This window comes from Eschscholzia californica, unplaced genomic scaffold (genome assembly GCF_041429995.1).
Source record: "Eschscholzia californica isolate CP2 unplaced genomic scaffold, dmEscCali1.0.p SCAF_1, whole genome shotgun sequence".
Classification (NCBI taxonomy): domain Eukaryota; kingdom Viridiplantae; phylum Streptophyta; class Magnoliopsida; order Ranunculales; family Papaveraceae; genus Eschscholzia; species Eschscholzia californica.
This window is the reverse complement of record NW_028238198.1, coordinates 48,447,334-48,467,554: the sequence shown is the minus strand read 5'-3', so window position 1 is coordinate 48,467,554 and position 20,221 is coordinate 48,447,334. Positions and strand designations below refer to the sequence as shown.

Genomic DNA, 20,221 nt, shown 5'->3' with positions numbered 1-20,221 from the left:
ATAGAGGATTGTAGAGAAAAAGCTCCCATTTTATCTGTCAAGAAGAAGGGTTCTTCTCAACCTATATTAAGTCCAAGCAGACTGAAAGGAAGGGAGATCAAGTTAACCTACTCGGTGTCTCAAGTAGAGGACCGACACTTGGAACTCTCGATCTTCACACGCGATTGAAAAGGTTCGTGGGAAAAATGCGATAAAGGTATTTTTCCTCTTTTAGTTCATTGATTAGTTCATGCTTTAAGATCCTGGTAATCTAGTGTTAAACATATAGATGTTTGAGATTCCGCTTAAAACACTAGATAGTTGTATTAAATACACACAAAATCTAACACAGACAGGGTTAGTAATAACGGACATCCGAGTAAGTAAAGAGGTGCAAAAAGATTGCCTGTCTTGGGACGAGGGGGACCATATATGCACAGGAGGTCCCAATCCGGTTTGCTATTGAGCCCAATAATAGTCACATGAATTAAATTAGAACTAGAGAAATTGATAGAAACATTAGGCCATAAAAACAAAAGGCCACGTCAACGGTTGGCAGCCCAAGTGGTTCCAAGGTGTTGACATAAACTCCAGAAATCCCTGAAGGTCTCAGGTTCGAATCCCAGAGAAGGTGGAATCTTTGGTATTTAATTTGGGATTATTAGGGTGTAAATAATGTAGTTGGGCTTTAGGCCATTATCTTGTTGGGCTATAGGCCCGGTCTTGTTTCAGTTTGAGTGGGCAGTTATTGAGCGTATCACATCTTTGATGTATCAATGCCAGATGTAACGACTTACGTTGATCGTAGTCGACTTCCAAAAAAAAAAAAAAAAAAAGGCCACCACTTCGGCCTATGGACGGTACTTGAAATATATTATCCAAACCAAATTTATTATAATTAGGGAAATTAACAAGATTCTGAAGACAGGCAATAGTAGCATAGTTTGTTGAGGAAAAGGATTCCACCTTTCTATTAATACCCCTAACATGGAAAGGAATTTTAAATGAATCCAGACACTTGGCCTCCATAGCCTTTAGAACCAACGGTTGTTGTTTATCCGTTAAATTCAATTCCATAAGATCATTAAACTAAAGTATGATTGGACAGAACTTAATCGAATGACCCACTAGTCCACATGAGGTACATAACTTAAGTAATCGTTCAAATTGGAGAGAGACCAATATCAGTTTAGTGTTGGAAAGACGTAAGTATAGACGTTGGGGTAAAGCCTTCTGAAGAGGGAAGTCAATCTTCACACGACCATAAACGGTCCACTTAGTAGCGTCAGTCGGGGAAGCCGACAGCAATGGACCTAAAGATTGAGCGAAACGGTTAACCGTGGTGAAATTGAGGTGTCCCAAAGGGATACCGTGCATCTGAACCCAAAACCGAATGGAATTGAAGATATGATCTTCAGGGGCTAAATTGATATCACATGCCTTCAAGATAACTAAGTCCTCTGCTAGTACCCAAGGCAAATTTTCAATAGCAAGTTCCAATTCACTTGCAATGAGAAACCAAATCAAGAACTTTTTATCTACTAATCCGGTAAGAGAAAATTTGTTTGGTCCATGAATAACACGAAAAAGTTGATACATAGCTTGACCGATCTTAATTTTCTTGGGACTGAGGAACTTAATAACTCCGTTTTTGTTGCTCTCAAATACAGAACCGGCTAGATCATTACCCTCCACTGTAATGGTCGGTATTTCCTTGGTCGAAAGTGCCGCGAAGTATTGGATGAACTGGTTGTTTGAAGAATCCACGGAGAAGAAGTGATCTGATGAAGTAGAGAAAGAACAAGATTAAAAGAGATTGGATCTCATAAAATAATCTCCTAAAGAGAACATAAAAAGGGAAAAAACAATTGCAGAATAAAACTGCTAGGAACCGACAGGAAGTGTCAACATAACTGCTATAAAATCGGTTACAGATTCGTTCATACGACTGAGGGATTAATCCGGCAAGTTGCGCTGCCAGTAACTGTATTCACACCACCCGGGAGAAAAAAGTTATTGATTAGATATCTTGACTATAATTCTTCTTCTTCTTGTTATTCTTATTTTTATTCTTTAATGGCTACTGCAAAGAAACCACAACCTCTATTAACTCAATCTGAAAAAATCTCTTTTCAAATGAAATATCAACAAATCCGGATTTGGGTAAACCGTAATTTTGAGAGCTTGGGATCCCAACCAACTAGAAGAATGTCGAAGATAGGACTTTTCTTGTCCCCTTTTCAATTGGTTATGAATTCAAAGAACCTAATATGTTTCTTTATTTCTTTAATTAGGATGAAGAATGAAAATAAAGCAAGGGATAAAGGAAGGAAATTTTGAAATTGAACCCTATCATGAATTGGATATTGCCCATGATGGAATCCTCATGAAAAGGCTAAGGATTGGTAGAATTTGACCGTATTCAGCACCTCCAACATTCTTTTACTGCCATTGACGTTCCTGGTATCTAACCATTGCTCTCTCGACATTCATTGGACCTGCCAAATTGAGGTTCTTGAAGAAATCGAATCGTTCTCGTTTGATAAAACATGAGTTTCTTTCTGATTTCTGATAGGTTAAAGTCGTTAGTCTTTCCATAATACCAAACAACAAAAGGGATTTTGCATGTCTCAAAATTCAACAACAAAATAAGAAGAAATTGATCAGTTGCTCATGTTGGGTTATGGTGTCTCCTTGTGTTTCAAACGGAATATTAGATATCTAATGTCTAGCACTAATATCCCCAGGATCTCATGCATAAGCTAAACATGAACTAAGTAGTTAAAGATTTACCTTAATTGCTATTTCCCACAGCCTAATGTGATTTCTTTCTTGAAGACTAAGAGCTTCAATTGTAGATCCTCTACTTGAGACACCTGAACAATCAACCTCCCGCTTTCAAGTTAGCCAGAACTTTTCGGTGGTTAGACGAAGAACACCTTTTTCTTTAGACTAGATAGATAATCGGGAACTATTCTCTCTTTACTTGATGTAGTAAAGGTAGAAATCTCTCTGAGAATCTTCCATGCCAATTTTTGTTCTAATGAGGCCCGTATATAGAATTCCTAAAGTCAGAGTCCAACCCTAATTAGGATTCCTAATTACCATGATAGAAACAGACTTATGGTTTTTCCCGTAATAGAAACTCCTACTTCGTTATGGCCGACGATCCTATGCCCTAAAGGGCTAGGTCTGGCCGACCCTTATTAGTGTGGTCGACCATGTCTTGGCCGACCCACTAATGGGCTTTAAGTGCCTAACCCAAAACTCCTTCAGTTCTGACCTTCATACTATATTTGCCTTAGCTTTCTCCTGATATTTTAGACATATTTTTTGATCTAATCCTTACTTATATGTCTCATTCCTCTAGGCATGTCTTCTAATCAAATCGATACTCTTTTGTGTAACCCGATGTAGGATCTGGACGAAGTTAGCTGCGGCTCACTATGTGATTCGACGATCGTAGTTGAGAGGGGCTGAAATCGTGGGTCAAGAAGTCAGCGGGACTGGACCGTTAACCGGAAATCAGACCTTCACCTGTTAATATTTTTATGCGCACCGACGGCGTCTTTTGGCTTAACCTGTGACAAGAAATGAAACACACGTGACCGTAAGTTCCTTGGGACACAAGGATGGTGCCGACCTAATTCTCTGGTCTTAGAGGGAGATAAAATGTTTGCACCCTTTGGTCGTTAGGAGAGAGAAAGATCGACCATCTTTCCTTAAATAAGTGATCGTCTGGAGAGAGAAAGATCAGTCGTCTTCCTTGATCAGGTGGTTGTTTAGAGAGAGAAATATCAGTCATCTTCCTTGATCAGGTGGTCGTCTGGAGATAGAAAAATCAGTCGTCTTCCTTGATTAGGTGGTCGTCTAGAGAGAGAAAGATAGTATAACCCGTAAGTTGCTTGCTAGAGGTTTAAGTGATCGAGGTGAGAGAAAGTAGTCGGTTGATTGCGAAGAATTGGCCGCCTTCGTTGATCATCAGATGATCCTTATATAGTGTTTCGTGGTCTACTGTCTCTTTTGGTCAACTGTCACCTTGTGGTGGGTTGTCATCTTGAATGTGGTAACGCATGGACATAAATGCGGACACCGTAACTCCCATCCAACGGATATATTGATGATATTCTTGGTCAACTGTTATCTTGAATAACAGTAATACGTCAACGGATATATGCTTAGGAAATAACGACCAACCTTTTTGTGCAGGGCTGACTTCTCTATCAAGGGTTGATTCCTTTGTTTAATGTGCGTGTATTTCTCGTCACTCTGGATGCTTGAAAATGAATGGGTTGGGCCCATTTGTCATTTAGTTCATGGGCTTGGCCATTTTGTGCGCCCATTAATCGTGAATTTTTAGAGGCGCTCTTCATAAAGGATTTTGGCCCATAGAATTGTATTAAAGAAAAAAGATTGAGATATATATGGTTAATATTGTAGAGATGAAGATTCCAGTAATGAGTAGTGAAGAAGGATTGATTTCTCTATCTAGAAATTTAGTGGTTGTTAATAATGAAGAAGAAGAAGAATAAGGTACCTAGGGTTTTTTTTTTTTTTTTTGGAAATCAAACTTCATATAACGGCCAAAAGGCTAATGAGAATTACAACATGAAGTTTAAAATAACAAAGACATAACCAAACGAGCCAACAAGCCAAGATATGCCCACTTGGGTTGCCTCTGGAACTACCTGGTCTAACTGGTGGGCTACTTCTGGTACAACCACCACTCGCCATTTAAGGGTAGTTATATAGTCGATGCTTCGTTCACCTTCTTCTTCGATGATCAAAACACTCGACCCTGGAGAAAATGAAAGTAACAAAAGGTCCTAAAGACCAACATAACAGGCCCTAAAGACCAACATAACAGGCCCTAAAGACCAACAAAGAGACATAACCTTTATTATAGTAAATATGTAGAGAACTAGAACTAGGGTTTTGGAAGAAGAAAATGGGAAGACTTGAATTAAGAATTCTAACTTTTTGTAGGGCATAGTTAAATACATTTGATTTCTTTAAAATTGTTATCCTTATAAGATTTCTTATTCTATCATTTGTCCAATAAAATTGTTGTTCACATAAGATATTAATTGATTGTCCATATATTGGTTACCATAATCATAAGCAGATTTTCACTGACAGAAATATATCAAGAGAACTCGAGGTTACGAGACTTTAACGTGTTGTACTCATTTATCTTCATCTAAATTTCTTTCTCCGTGTTTTACAGGCAACTTTCTAACAAGTCAGCTTATGTGTGTCCAACAACACTTTAAATTTTCAAGAGTTGCACAAGTTTTCTTCGAAACGATTTTGCCGTCTGATTTATCGATCTGACAAAATTTTAATGAGACAATTACCTTAGAATTGTGGACATCCAAAGAACAGTGTTATAATGGAAGGAGTTTTCTACCACATTATACTAAACGATGCACCTACGTCCCTAAATGTAATATTTGGCGTAATTAATAAGTTTAAATACATTACATAATACATTGTGCTACGAATTGCCTGTATAAAAAGGCTTAACCTCTCTTGTACAGATAAAAGTGAATATCAGTTTTTATTTCTCATTTTTCGTTTTTCTTCCTAAATATTAAGTCTATATAGATTCAATTATCTCCATTCTCTTATCCTTCTTCACAAAGCTATACATATAGTAAAATTTTAAAATCAGAGAAGTATGTAACATATTATTTACATATGAAGTGACATATCTCATAACCAAATTTCTTTAACTAATTTATATTTTCACCTCATTTGTTTGGAAAATATAGACCTTTGTCCCATTCACTCTAAATCAAAGATAGATTTTTCTCTCATAAAAAATTAGAATAATTTCGTACTTTTCGACTATATTTGGCGCGGAAATGCGAGTATCAGAATTCGTATTCTATACTAGTGTTTGGTGTATAAAATGCACCAAGAATCGCATTTCCAAAAGAAATGATGCTCCTCTTCAAAAGTTCAAGAGGGAATACCAAACTGAGAAGGTGGGTTAGTTTGTAATCAACTCCCTTTCGAATGGTCAACTATATAGTCTAAAGACAAAATCAATTTCTACCAATCATATTTTCGAGTAAATCAAACAACACATATTTGGCAAAATTTTAGGGTAATGTTTGGGTGTCAAGGAATTAAAGTCATAAATTACATAATCTACAGACAAAATAGTCTTCACGGATCATATCATTGACTAAACCCAAAACTAAAGTGAAGTTGTACAATTACTAAAATCACATTAAGCAATCATTATCCGTAGTAATCACTAGGTTTTCGCTGCGTCCTATGGACGCGACAGATCCCTCTTGCCTAACGCCTAGGAGATCACATTTAACTCTGATGTACACCATAGTTATAGAGATTCAGAGAAACCTGCATTTCAAAAAAAAAAAACTGAACATGATTTGTGTTTTTTTCTTCCGGGTGAAGAAGAATGAGAAACTATATAGAAAAGGAAAAAAAATGTGTAATCGATTTTGGGAGATCGTGAGATAGAAAAAGAAAATACGTGAAGAGTAGTCTTGATAGTTTGCAACAGAGATATATTTTAGGGAGATGGTAACGGATTTTGGGTTCTAAATTAATTGTTAACACTAACACCATTCTGTTTTGAGTCAATTTAGATGAATAAAGATTTATATCAGGCGTTGGATGTGATCTTTATCAAATTTCCAAAAAAATTGGACGGCCAGACTTATCCCTTGGATAACTAACTGAGCTGTTTTATTATAATAGATATTCATTTTCCACACGTCAAATATTGTGTTACTGTTCTTAACAAAACTAGTCAGTCGAAGGAAGTAAACTCAATTACCAATTATTGAGAGAGGTAAACTCAATAGCAAATAACACTGAAGAGGTAAACTCAAAAAACCCCATTAAAGTTTTGCAATTTCGAGCTGACTTGAATCTTGTTCTCATCAATAGAGAGACGTAAGTGTTACTACCTTGGCCTGCACAACTTAAAGGATCAATGAAAAAATGACTTAATAAAAGATACTTAAATACATAGGATTTATATGGTTGAAAAGTAGGAATTTGCAGAAAAAAGATGTACGAGATGAAAAACAATGTATCTCTTCTTTCCGTTTTGTGACTTACAGGCGGCCATTACAACTGCAAAGAATTGTTCAATGGCAAAAAGAGACACATCCAAATAAGGCATGCTGTTGTAAAGCATATGTTGAAAATGGTGTAGTGGTTTAGATTATGTGTGGTTAGAGCAAATTTGGCGTACCCACTTACTAAAGTTTTAACAAACATATTTATTCTCGAGATGTCGAGAGGGATGGGGCTAAGGCCTTTGTGCTGATTTCTCATTCCTATGGCATGGAGCAGAGCTAGCTGAGGATTGAGCGCTGGAGAGCTTTGTTGACTAGTTCAGTGCTGCTGAGGTTGAGCATGAGGCTCTTAGTACATTTATAGTCCTCTGAGGTGGTCCCATTGAGATAAACTTGATGAATGCACCTATAGATGAATGTGTCCATAACCATTATGGTGGTCCAACTGAGACGGACTCGATAGATACATAGTTGTTGATGATGAGGTTGAACTTGTAAAAGTTCCTAATGATTTCAAAACATGTATGAGGGGTCTGTGTCTACACATAGGTAGCTAGGCTTAAAGAAATCACCAACTGAGCTTGAGGGTGGAAGGTCGTCTTCTATAGAATACACGAATCAGTCTTCTTAGCAAACTCACTAGACCCAAGGTATGTTCAGGACCTATTTAAACATGAAAGAATCGTGGAGAATGTGAAATGTCAACTGGTATAGTATGTGTTGTGGGCATTTCAACCAAGAATCGCTAAGGTCAAGGGTAATTTCACTTTGATACTTTTTTTTTGTTATTACCTCAGTTCCCTATGTGTCAATTAAAATCGAAAGATATTGAATACTTGAGTACATGTCCCACTTCTGCCCAGTGTTTAGAAGTCTTTGATACTCATCTTGTGGGAGATTGTTGGGTATTTAATTAATTGTTCGTCGGTCTACACTTGTGTTGGCTAGCTAGCACATGGTAAGGACCACCACATGAGGAGATATGGCTCTCAAAGCTAATTTCTCTTGACAACCCAAAAGTCTCATAGTAGCATTAGTGATATAAACAACTAAGTGGAGTAGAGAAGAGTCCCAACACGGGTCGCGGGCTTGGGGGATCTAAGAAAAAATGAAACTCCTTTTGCTACTCGGAGTATTTGACTCAAATTTTGTTTAACAGAAATTCGTGGGATAACACGATTTGTTTCCGAGATTATCTCCAACTTCCCTATCCTTTCTACCACGTTTCCTAGTTGGTTATATCTCTCTCTGCGGCTATATATATGGGCCGCATTTGACAGAGAACATCATAAAGAAAACTGAAGTTATTTCCTTTTGGCCCCCTAGTTTGTGACCAGCTTCCTTTTTGACGCCCTGTTTTTCGTAAATTCAAAAGTGGCCCCCTTTTTTCTTACTCCCTCTAGATTTCGTTAGAGTTAATATTTTTCTTCCACAAATACCCTTGCGTATGTTAGTGTTCACCACTCTCTTTCAAGATTGTCAAATCAACCATCTTTTATTTATTTTCTTTTCATTTTCAAGAAATATGACTTGATTTAATATATGAAGTGTTCAACAAAAAAAAAAAAAAAAAAAAAAAAGAAATATGACCAGCTTCCCAAACACATCCAAATGCATTCACACATCCAACTCTCTTTTTTTTTCAAGTTTAATTATTTCTACAAAAAAAAAAGATATCATCTCAGATATTCTTTTTGTGCATTTTCTCAATCTCAATTCTTGTTTCTTTATTGGGATATTTAGTAAATGCCCCCCACTTATTTAGCAATATTAGGACTTCACCCCTAAAAACATTATCGTTCGGGCGTTAACCCCCGTTGCCTCTTTTTCCGTCAAAGTCTCGTTATGTAGTGGGCGTGCGAGTCACGTGCTTGTTATCGGACCAAAATACCCCTGTCCTAATTTTTAGTATATGACCCCCATTCATTTGGCTATATTAGGACTACACCCCCGACCAAAATACCTTGTCCATTCGAATGGTTTATCCCGAGCTAATACCTTCTGATAGTAGGGATGATCGTGTCTTTACCAGTCCGAGGTAGTTGTACCATAAAATTACTCGTATGGGTCAAGTTCAAGTTATAACATCCACCAAACAGAACCCGAAAAAGAATGGAAGAACAACTAGTAGTAGTTGTACCCAAAAATGGTGTAATTGGTTTCAAAAGTCTCTGTTTTACAATTGTTTCTCACAAAAATCTGATATTGGATCTTCTAGTCCTGTTTTAAGGAGTAGTCCATTACTTAGACATGGGTTTCAAAGAAAAGATGAAATCTTAGAAGATTTTGCTAGAGAAGAATTGAAATCTAGAATAAATGTCGAAGAAATTGAAGAAGGAGAAGGAGAAGGAGAATCAATCAAAGAAAAAAAATTAAGGAAGAAATTCATCCATGTTAAATCGATTTTCAAATTGTCCTTCAACAACTAACCAAACTATTTTGGTTGGGGGTGTAGTCCTAATATAGCTAAATATATGGGGGTCATATACTAAAACTTAGGACGAGGGTATTTTGGTCCGATGACAAGCACGTGACTCGCACGCCCACTGAATAACGAGATTTTGACGGGAAAAAGGGCAATGGGGGCTAACACCTGAACGATAATGTTTTTAGGGGTGAAGTCCTAATATGGCTAAATAAGTGGGGGGCGTTTACTAAATATCCCTTCTTTATTTTAATTCTTTCCTTGTAAACGTTAAGATGCCACCATCAATGGCTATTCAGAAACTCAAGCCAACACAATTGCTGCCATGGGTTTGAATTGGTAGATGTGAGTATACCCTTCCATGGTTATGAGTATGCATGTTAATTAAATGAAGGATACCATCACAAGGCATAATCACATTATCCTCCAACAAATTTGATTGTTGATTTTGGCATAAGTTTATAGGTGCGGTAGAAATTTTTCAGCAGTAGGCTGGATGACTAGTTGGGTTCGATCATTTGAAAATGGAGTAGTAGTTGATGGTGAGGTGAGCAAGCTTGTAGTTCTTGAATATGGTTGGGCTGAATTGAATCTGGTTTTGAATGGGAGAATTGGAAAGTTGATCCTCTTGAAGATCTGGAAGATAGTTCTTGAATATGGTTGGACTAAAATTGAAACTAGTTTTGAATATGAGAATTAGAAATTTGATTCTCTTGAAGATATGGAAGAAAGAAATCTGGATTTTTATCAGTTTCATATGACAAGAGAGTAGTAGCTAAGCTACTTAGAAGTTGTACTTGCTCATCAACTAGTGGTTGATGAATCCCAAGTAATCTTGAATGGTTAATTGATGAGTTGAAACACATAGATGAGGTTAGAATTGAAGAGAGACCAGGTCTCCAGTAATCGAATTATACTTTCTTTTTCTTCAAATGAAAATCTTCCTCTCTTGATATCAGATATCAAGTAATTAGTCCCATTCTGTCTCTCTGTCTCTCTCCCTCCCTCCCTCTCTGAGCAAAAAAGAAGTATAGGCGTTATTAGCTAGGTAGCGTTCTCCATCTACCACAGCCATGTTTCTGAATGTAATCAATAAGAGTTTGATCTTCTTCCGGTGTTCATGGTATTTTTCTCAGACCAATTTCATCATAACAAGGTGTTCTTCCCATTTTCTATTCAAATCCCATAATTATAATGTTTTGAAGAAAATGTTTAGCTTGAAACTGACAAGTTTTAATTAGGTCTTTGGTAAAGGGACCTGTCTCTAGTGTATTGGGACACGATTAGTAAAGGGACTTTAGTCCTTTTAGTAAGTAGATATTTTTCTCAGAAAAACTAAATAAATCATCATATATTAACTATCGAATGACAATATTGATAATAATTTCATATTTAAAATTAACCACAAAAAAGATAAAATATTTTAATAGTCAAAATCTCTTTCTCTATCTAAAAGCACGGAACAAATGATGAAATAAAATTTGACAGAAAAATTTCGGACAACGTAATCAAAATATGGCCACAATTTCGACCAATATTGTCGAAATATGCGCAAAATTTCGACCATTGTTGTCGAAATATGAATATTGATCAAAATTTTGGGCATATTTCAACCACTATGATCGAAATATGTTTAATATTTCGACCACAGTGACCGAAATTCTGGCGAAAAATAAAAATAAGTAAACATAGTAGCCGAAATATTTACTTTAGATTTAATCAACATTATACACTAATAGGATTAAATAACAAATGTCTCACCTAGGAAAGAAAGAGATGAGAACAACTTAATAGTAAATAATAATGTAGTGTTTATAGGTGATGGTTGTTTTATAGAATAGGTTGTTTGTAGATGATGGTTGTTTTTAGGTTAAAAATAGGATTTTGTTTTAGGATTTGTGGATCTAAGGAAGGAAATGAAAATGAAAGAAAACTTAGATACTTGTATTGTTTTAATCTTAGTTTTTATCTAAATAAAAATTAATTAATTCGATTTAAATCTCTAAAAACAATGTCTATTTTCTAATTGGTAAAGGGACTTTAAATCTAAAAATATGATGTTTTGTCCATGTCCCTATACTATTTATCCATGTCCCTATACTAACCACCTTTAATTATGAAATAGTAACAGTGAGGTGTGATTGTAGAATTGTTATTCGGAAGGATATAGAGAAAGAATAAGTACTTAAATAGGCATGTAGTGATGTAGAGAGAGAAATAATAAGTACTCAAATAGGCATGTAGAGAGACATAGAGAAAGAGAAAAAAAGACATGGAGGAGTAATGCACGCTCATACATGCAAGGGTTACTTTTGGAAGAGAAATGTTGACTCTATTGTCATGTAGACGGAGTTAGAAAAAGGGGGCCAATTTTGAATTTAAGGAAAACAAGGGGGGTCAAAAGGAAGATGGTCACAAACTACGGGCCCAAAAAGAAAATAACTCAAAAAACTATCATCTTCTCCTGCTACTGAGTTATCTTTCTACTATCTCCAATACTGTTATTTCCAATACTGTTCTCTTCAGTACGAGAAGAAAACAGTAGCTATGATAAATCTTTGGAAGTGACCAGAGTTATGCAATTTGCACAGAGGTTGTTTCGAAATCACATTCAATGCAGTGTGGTCTCTGTACCAAGACACAACAAGTTATTCTCTTAATTTTTGATTTTTCCATTGATTTATAATTGTATTTCCAACACCATCATCTCTAATTTTGGTTTATGTCTTTCCATCTTATCAAACATTCGATTATCACTTTTAGAGAGAGAGAGAGTTTTAGAAATAGAAGCTTTAGAGTATCAAAGATCTGCTTCTTCTGATCAATTTCAAAGTCAACCTCAAGTCAACTATTCCAATTCTGTCGTTCTTCGATCCAAATTCGAAAGTTCTACCAATGAAGATTGCAAATTATTATCTTGTGATCACTATAACTCGTTTATCTGTACTTCTTCAATTCAATATGTTACTGATTCATCATATAAATCTTCAATGTTGATTCTTCCCTTAATAAACCCACTTTCAAGCATTGCCATATGAAATCAAATTCTAATCTGATTTCGAAGATATTTCAAACATTGCCATCAGAGAGTGAGATCTGATGATGTTTCTAGACAAAACGAAACAAGGAAGATGAACGAAACCATATGCAAAAGATTGAACCCATTCTGTCGAGCTGATGTTCCTAATTGAGTTTAACTCAATTTTTTTTATTGAGCCCGTCTTTGTAATTAAGCAAAAATCAATGGACCATATCTGAAGATCCCTCCCAAGCAAGCATTCCACCTGAGATGTTATGCCAGGACGGTCGCGCCACCTCAGCGTGCCGAGTTTCACACTGGATTGGCACCGGACATAGCATCGTTTTTTTTTTTTTGAGTAAGACCTAACATTCAAACAAAAGAGTTACATAGTTCAGACCCATTACAAAAGATAAACCCAGACTGTAACATGGGGGTCGAATACATAACTAGGTTAACAGTAGCAGGTACTAAAAAGCTAACATTAAACTTGAGAGGGGTTAATCGAAGCTGCTGGTAAATGTAATGTGCGTCCTCGTTGTTAAGTCTCGGGCAATAGCTAAGAGACAACTGTTGGCTATGGACCCTCGCTCGTAAGCCATTGATTTCCCTCAAGAGCCGCCACGGGGCATCGATATCCACGGATGAGATTAGATCTACTAGAATCCTTGAATCCCCTTCTAGTATAAAATCTACTAACCCTAATTTCTGTGCCAGATTCAAGGCCGCATTCTAACCCCTTCATTTCTGCATGAAGAGCTGAACTTGGTTCCAAACTCCATTGTTCCGTACCAACGATCGTACCTTCGTGATTCCTTTTTTTTTTTTTTTTTTTGTTGAAGGAAAAACACAAAAAACCAAACCAAGTCAGTTACATCTTCAGCTCACACCTCATTCTCTCCATCGAATGCCACGTTCGACTGATCCCTTGTTTTCTACCCCACTTGGCTAAAGCGTCTGCTAAAGTATTGATCTTTCTCGGACCGTAGTGAAACTGTATTTGCTCGAAGTTGGTACAGAGTGCTCTGATGTGTTCCATGTGATGTAGAGATTGCCAGTTGATGTCCTTGTTTTTATCCTGAATATGGTTGATCAAATTTTTATTGTCGCTTTCAATAATGAGATGAGAAATAGTTAGCTCCTCAACCCATTGTACTGCTTTCAGGATAGCCAAACATTCACATTCCTCCGCCGTCTGTCCCTTAATGGTCTCTGCCTTAGCTATAATAAAATCTCCATTCTCATCATGAATAATACAACCGATGCCTGCAGGATCTGTGCATTTGCTGAAGGATGCATCGACATTGATTTTGAGGAAGGATTGAGGTGGTGGTAGCCACGTTGGAGAGGTGGCCTTGCTTTTTGGATTCCGTTCGTCGTGGATGCTGGTAGTATAACATTGAATCTTCCTAATAACCTGCAAGGGCAGAACGTCTTTCTTTCCAAAGCATTGGTCACATCTTGCTTTCCAGATAAACCACATAATTTTGGCGAGATACGCCATGGTTGTCTCATCCAGAGAAGACCAAAACATGATCCACTCAAGCACCAAAGCAACGCCGTCTGTTCTAATGTTGAAATGAAACCAAATGGCTCTCGCAAAGTTGCAATGTAGTAGTACATGAGTTAAAGTCTCCTGTTCCTCGCAGAACGCACATCTATAACTGTTTCCGATGTATTTACCGATTTTGTCTTTAACAGGAATACTGTTAGTGCAGCACTTCCAGAGGAAAAGTTTAATTCTAGGTATGGTTCTAATGTTCCAGATAAAAGACCATTCAATAGTATCAGAATCTCGATTGCCGTTACTTAAATACCTGTACATAGATTTAATAGTGAACTTACCCGATTTGGTTAGAGGCCAAACCATTGTGTCTTCCGCCGATGGGTGACGGTTTATACTAAGGATAGCCTTGCAAATCTCCTCATTAAAGTAAATCTGAAGCAGATCCACTTTCCATGAATTGTTAGAAATAAAATGGGCCACCGTGGTGAAAGGACAGTTATTTAAGTTAGGTATAGGCGGTTTGTGATTAGGGATCCAGAAGTCATCCCAAATACTTATTTGTGTGCCTTTGTTGACATCCCAAAAGATAAGGTTAGAGGTTTTGCCGATAGGCTCCGCCAACGATTTCCAGACCCAAGAATGGCTTTGTTTAGGTGAAGAGGGTTTGGCCGATTTAGGGAAATATTTGGCTTTGAGTAGTTGTGCCCAGGGCGCGTCAGGGAATTTGAGAAGACGCCATCCCAGTTTACATAGAAAAGCTTCGTTGTCAAGAAGAGGATTTTGAAGACCAAGACCTCCGAACTTACGAGGACGACAAATGGCAGCCCAGTTAATGGTGTGAATGGATTTAGTTTTTCCCCACCAGAATGACCGTTGAATGGTCTCTATGCGATTGCTAATGCCTTTTGGAATGGCAAAGCACTGCATCTAGTATCGGGGAACTGCCGCGGTAATAGTCGAGATGACTACTGTGCGGCATGCTTGAGAGAGGAGATTGGTTTGTTACTTCGAGAGTTTATTCTGAATTTGGTCAAGCAGAGATTCAAAAGCTTGTTTTTTCTTGGCTCCAATGAAAAGTTTTGTACCCAAATACTTGTCAAGAGAAGAGGCCTGGTGCACTTTGAGGGATTTGGTTATCAAACGTTTGAATTTGGGGTGAGTGTTTTTGGAGAAGAAGATAGTGGATTTGTTATAATTAATGATTTGACCAGATTCAGACCCAAATAAAGTAAGAATATTGATGAGATTGGTGATATTATCGAGGGTGTTCCGCCCGAAAATGATGCAGTCATCGGGCGAACAGTAAATGGTTAATCGAGAAGGAGGAACGAGGAATAGAGAAGCCGGTGAATTTGTGAGGGCTATCAGGGGAGTCCAACAACCGACTCAGGCCTTCCATGGCTAAGGAGAAAAGGAACGGAGATAGAGGGTCTCCTTGTCTTAAACCTCTTGAAACGTTAAATGAAGGGCCAGGTCTACCATTGATAAGCACCGCCATCGAAGAAGAAGAGATACATGAATGAATCAGCTTGATCCAATGGGTATCATAACCCAAATTAACCAGGATGTCTTCAAGATAAGGCCATTCTACCCGATCGAAGGCTTTCGACATATCCAGTTTTAAACCAAAAAAACCTTTAGATCCGCGTTTATTTTTAAAAGAGTGGGATATTTCTTGGCTCATGATAATATTGTCGGTAATTTGACGACCCGGAACATAAGCATCTTGAAAGGGTGAAATAATATCCGGCAGAGTGGTTTTCAAATGATTAGCCAGGATTTTAGTAATAATTTATACGTGGTGTTAAGCAGGCTAATAGGTCTGAAGTCAGCCGTGGATTGGGGGGACTTGGTTTTGGGGATGAGACAGATATGAGTGTGATTAGTGGAGGGCGGAAGAAGGGAGGATTGAAAGAAGGATTTCACCATCTGGATAATATCCGTTTTCACCGTATCCCAATTGGATTGATAAAAGAACGGGGGAAAGCCGTCCGGCCCGGGGGCTGCTTCAGGTTTAAGAGAGAAAGTGGCAGCACGGATTTCCTCATCGTTGGGGGCAGCAGTGAGGATAGTATTTTGAGAAACTGAAATCTGGGTTGTGAACAGGTTTTTAATGATGCCAGGGGAAACTTGGGAGGTGGTGGAGGAGATATTCCTTAAGTTGAGAGTGAAGATATTGAATATCTCGGAGGTATCAGAACACCAGAAGTTGTCGTCTCTTTTAATAGACGAGATGTAGTTTTTCCGATTTCTGGTAATTGCCTTGGCATGAAAGAATTTTGTGTTTCTGTCACCCAGCTGGACATGAGCCACCCTGGATTTTTCTTTCCAGATGCTCTCTTGAAGATTATAAACCTCTTCCAACTGGGACATAAGCTGGAGCAAGGTTTCAGGGTTTTGCGTGGACTGAATTAAGGACGTAAGATGTTTGATTTTTTGCTCGACATGACCAAAGACTTTCTTGTTCCACTGAGACAGTTTAATAGCCAGCTGATTAAGTTTTTGTTGGATGAGATAAGAGTTCACATTCCAGTTATCGAGTATAAAGTTTTGGCAGTCTGGGTGAGACATCCAGGTTCTAATGAATTTAAAAGGCTTGGTACTCATAGAGGAAGGGGGGTTGGTAGAAAGTAAAATAGGAAGATGATCCGATCCCACCCCTTGGAGATGTCTAATGCGGAATGAGGAAAGGAGGAAAGCCAAGGCAAATTGGCTAAAGCTCTGTCAAGACGCTCTTGAATCAAGTTGCCATGAAATTGACGGTTGGACCAGGTGAAAGGAGATCCACAAAATCCCAAGTCGTGCAGCCCCAACCCATGAATAATAGAAACAATCTGCTTGGCATTATGTGGGAGAGGTTTGGGAGGGCCACTTTTGTCTGACGGATACATGATGGTGTTCAGGTCTCCTATAACTAACCACAGGGTCTGTTGGTTCGGGGAAAAGTTCTGGAGAGCCTCCCAAGGTTTAAGCTTTTCTTTGTTATAGGGGCACCCATAAAAACACGTCAGCAGCAAATCCTCACCGGACTCATTAAGGGTCAAGGATACATGGATCATATTTTGGGTCACATGAAGCACTTTAAGATCAATGTCCGGGTTCCAGAAAAGAGCCAGACCACCCACTTTGTTAATCGGTTCAACCGTGACCTTCTTGTAAGTTTTATGAAGGTTGAAAAGTCTATCAATATTCATGTTCATACATTTCGTCTCAGAGAGGAACACCAAGTCAGGGGTGTGCTCTTTAATCATAGTCCAGAGGTGTTTCCTATTAAGAAAGTTGCCAAACCCCCGAAAGTTCCAGGCCAATATAGAAATAGGGCCTATGTGGGGGGTGTTAATAGAAGTGGGGGCAGGGTTAGACCCTAGAATACTGGCCTGGTCTCTCGAAGGGGCTGATCGATGAAAAGTCATCGAGCTAGACCAGAATGACAAAAGTATATCGCCACTCAAGGCCCACCAACCAGAAACTACAAAACACAGGCTGAAAGAAAAAAAGAAAAAAAATGAAAAAAAACTGCAAGCACCTCCACAAATAAAACACAAAAGCATAAAGCTAAGAGTAATACAAGAAAAAAACAACTAAACAAGCTGAAGGCGCTCCCCTAACTAGAAGCACCTCTACAAAACAAGCTGAATGCCCTCCCAACCACAGAAGGCACCCGACTAGTCCTGGTACACTAAGCAAGAGAAACAAAAGGTGGGGACCGAGCCACCACACTATCAACCCGAGGGGACAACTTCTCTTGCGATTGTACCAGGACACCAAAACACGAAACTTAGAAGCAAACAAACAGAAAACCTGCAGCAAGAAACAAACACAAACACAGACAGAAGGACTCGAAAACAAGCAAAAAAACTAATAGACTAGACAGGTGGTATAGAGGCGCCCGCCGCACCCTGAGAGGTGATATAATGTCTAGGCTCTGGTACAACACATTGGACTCTGCAAGAAGTAGTCTAGCTTCATCATTGTCCACCAATCGAGCTCGGAGACGAGGGGATTGAGGGGACTCATCTAAAGAACTGATCGACAAATGGGAGGAGCTGGTTCTAACTCTTTTGCCAGTGGTTGATATCCTTAAATTGACTTGGTTATAGGGCTGCACAGGAGATGATGATGGTGCCCTAAGAACTGGTTCTTCCGGAATAAAGTTCTGGGGATCAACCTCAATATCTTCCATCAGTTCGTAGCTAGAGTCATCATCCTCGTCTGAGTGGGGTTCTGGTGGTTGATCAGGGCAGTGGCCGAGAGGATGTTCAATGATTCTACATGAGTGGCATATCGCTCCCGGGAACTTCTGATAACTAATGTTAATATTGCACTCTTTATCAACAAAGAGAAAGTTGATGACTGCTAGCAGAGGAGTACGAACGTCGTAAAGGAAATGAACCTTGATTACCTTGTTGTTGATGAAACCCAGACTTCTTGGTTTAATCTCGATGATTTTTCCCATTCTCTCAAAAATAACATCGAGATCCTCCTTGTTTTGGATGGCTAGTGGTAGTTTGTATAACGTACACCACATCGGCTCATAGAACAAATCATCCACATCTTCATTAAGAGGTAACTCCACTTGCTTATGAACCAGGAGCCTGCCCCTCATAATCCATGGCCGACCAGCATTGAGTGTGTTGAGGACAAAGAGACTTTTGGGTTTGATAAGGAATGTGTTGACAGGACCATCCACAGGAGAATAAAAACAGTCCCTAAAGAACACCGTTAGGGGGTATAACATCCTCCTGATTTGAGCAAGGGAGGCTTCTTCAGGGCAGCACCACCTTGCTACAAATCCTTGGGAAATAGCTTGAAGTTCATTGTTGGTGGAAGGTTTTTGGTAACGGAGTGATAGGTGGCCTCTGGGAGAGATTGCAAAGTGAGTCGCCATGAAAGTATAGGATGAGAGTGAAAGGGAGTGTCTGGTGGGTAAAGGTTGAACAGAGAAGGATAAGAGGTCAGAGAAGATGGTTTGGAAGAGAACAAGGTTAAGGCTTAAAAAGGAAGTGAAATGAAGAGCCCAAGAAAAGAAAACCAGACAATTATCACCATGCATGCTCAGGGATTGGTTGACGCCAACCACCCGACTAGTCTACTCGTCGGACAAGACGATTGACATACCGGAGAGACACACTAAGACCCAGAAAGAAGAGAGAGAAAGCGCCGAGAACACAGAAAACCGAAACGACAAGAAACCCAATCCAATAAAAGGAAGAAAATGAGAGAGAGAGAGAGCAGTAAAGACAAAGAAGACGAAGGGGTGAAGTGATGACGTACCTTTAATGCAATCTTAGGCGTGAAAAGGTTCCTCTCGGGCGAGCTGCAAACCTGCCTTGAATAACACCTCGAATTGATTCTCCACCAATGAGCTTGATTCCTTCTTGAGATGAGTAACACTGCATGCAGGTAATAATGAAGATGCTGGAAGTTGTGCCGGAAACAACTGGGGAGAGAGCTAATCACCGGGCTGAGGAGAATGATTATCCTCTGCCGCAGTTAATAGAGGTTCCAAAACGAGATTTCCAAGATGGATATGAGTGGCGAAGAAGAAATAATTAGGGTTTGGAGGATAGAACCAGCTCGGTTGAGAGTGGAAAGGGGAGAAGGGCTTACGTCACCGTGAAGCTTCTCTCTCCTCAAAAAACTCTCGAAGACCTCACAGTTGTGTATTAGTTTTCGTGATTCCTTGCTAGAGCAGCACATGAGGCTTGATTTCCTCTATAAGATCCATCGAAGTTCACCTTGTATTTCCCCACTGGAGGAGGGCCCCAACTAGTTATCTGCATAAGAGGGTTAAAAGTAGAGGGATTTTGTAGATTAATGACATATCTTAGTTGTTCTCTTGCAGACCACCAGCATCGTTGTTCAGACAAATGGACCAAGTATCAAAAAATAAAAATAAAATAATATGTTAGAAAAAATAATCAACACTTAAATTGTTAAGTAGCAACCACTTTTGATTATACTTTGTTTAATTAAATTGTTGGCAAGTAGCAACCATATCCAAATGACACTATTTTCATTTCATATTATTTCTTGTAACTTCGTAATGTATTTATTATTTATTTCGGGAAAGTTCGGATTGCCCACATAAAGGGGGTTTTCGTTTCTTTTGGAATCATGTTTTCCTCACTAGAAATTAGTAGTAGTTGGAATTAAAAAATAATTAGTTCCCGTGTGATGTCATTCGTGGCGGTTTTAGTTTTCCAAATAAAAAAAAGAGTTTAATCCAT

General features: G+C 38.5%; 1 protein-coding gene across 1 annotated transcript; it reads right to left on the bottom strand.

Annotated features, from left to right (window-relative positions):
- Positions 1-1,068: 1,068 nt before the first annotated feature.
- On the bottom strand, positions 1,069-4,713 carry LOC147567298 (uncharacterized). The gene is made up of 2 exons (XM_086657395.1): positions 4,668-4,713; positions 1,069-1,760 (listed from the first exon to the last, which is right to left on the bottom strand). Exons 1-2 carry the CDS (start codon positions 4,711-4,713, stop codon positions 1,069-1,071), a joined length of 738 nt encoding a protein of 245 aa, XP_086513521.1.
- Positions 4,714-20,221: the final 15,508 nt, after the last annotated feature.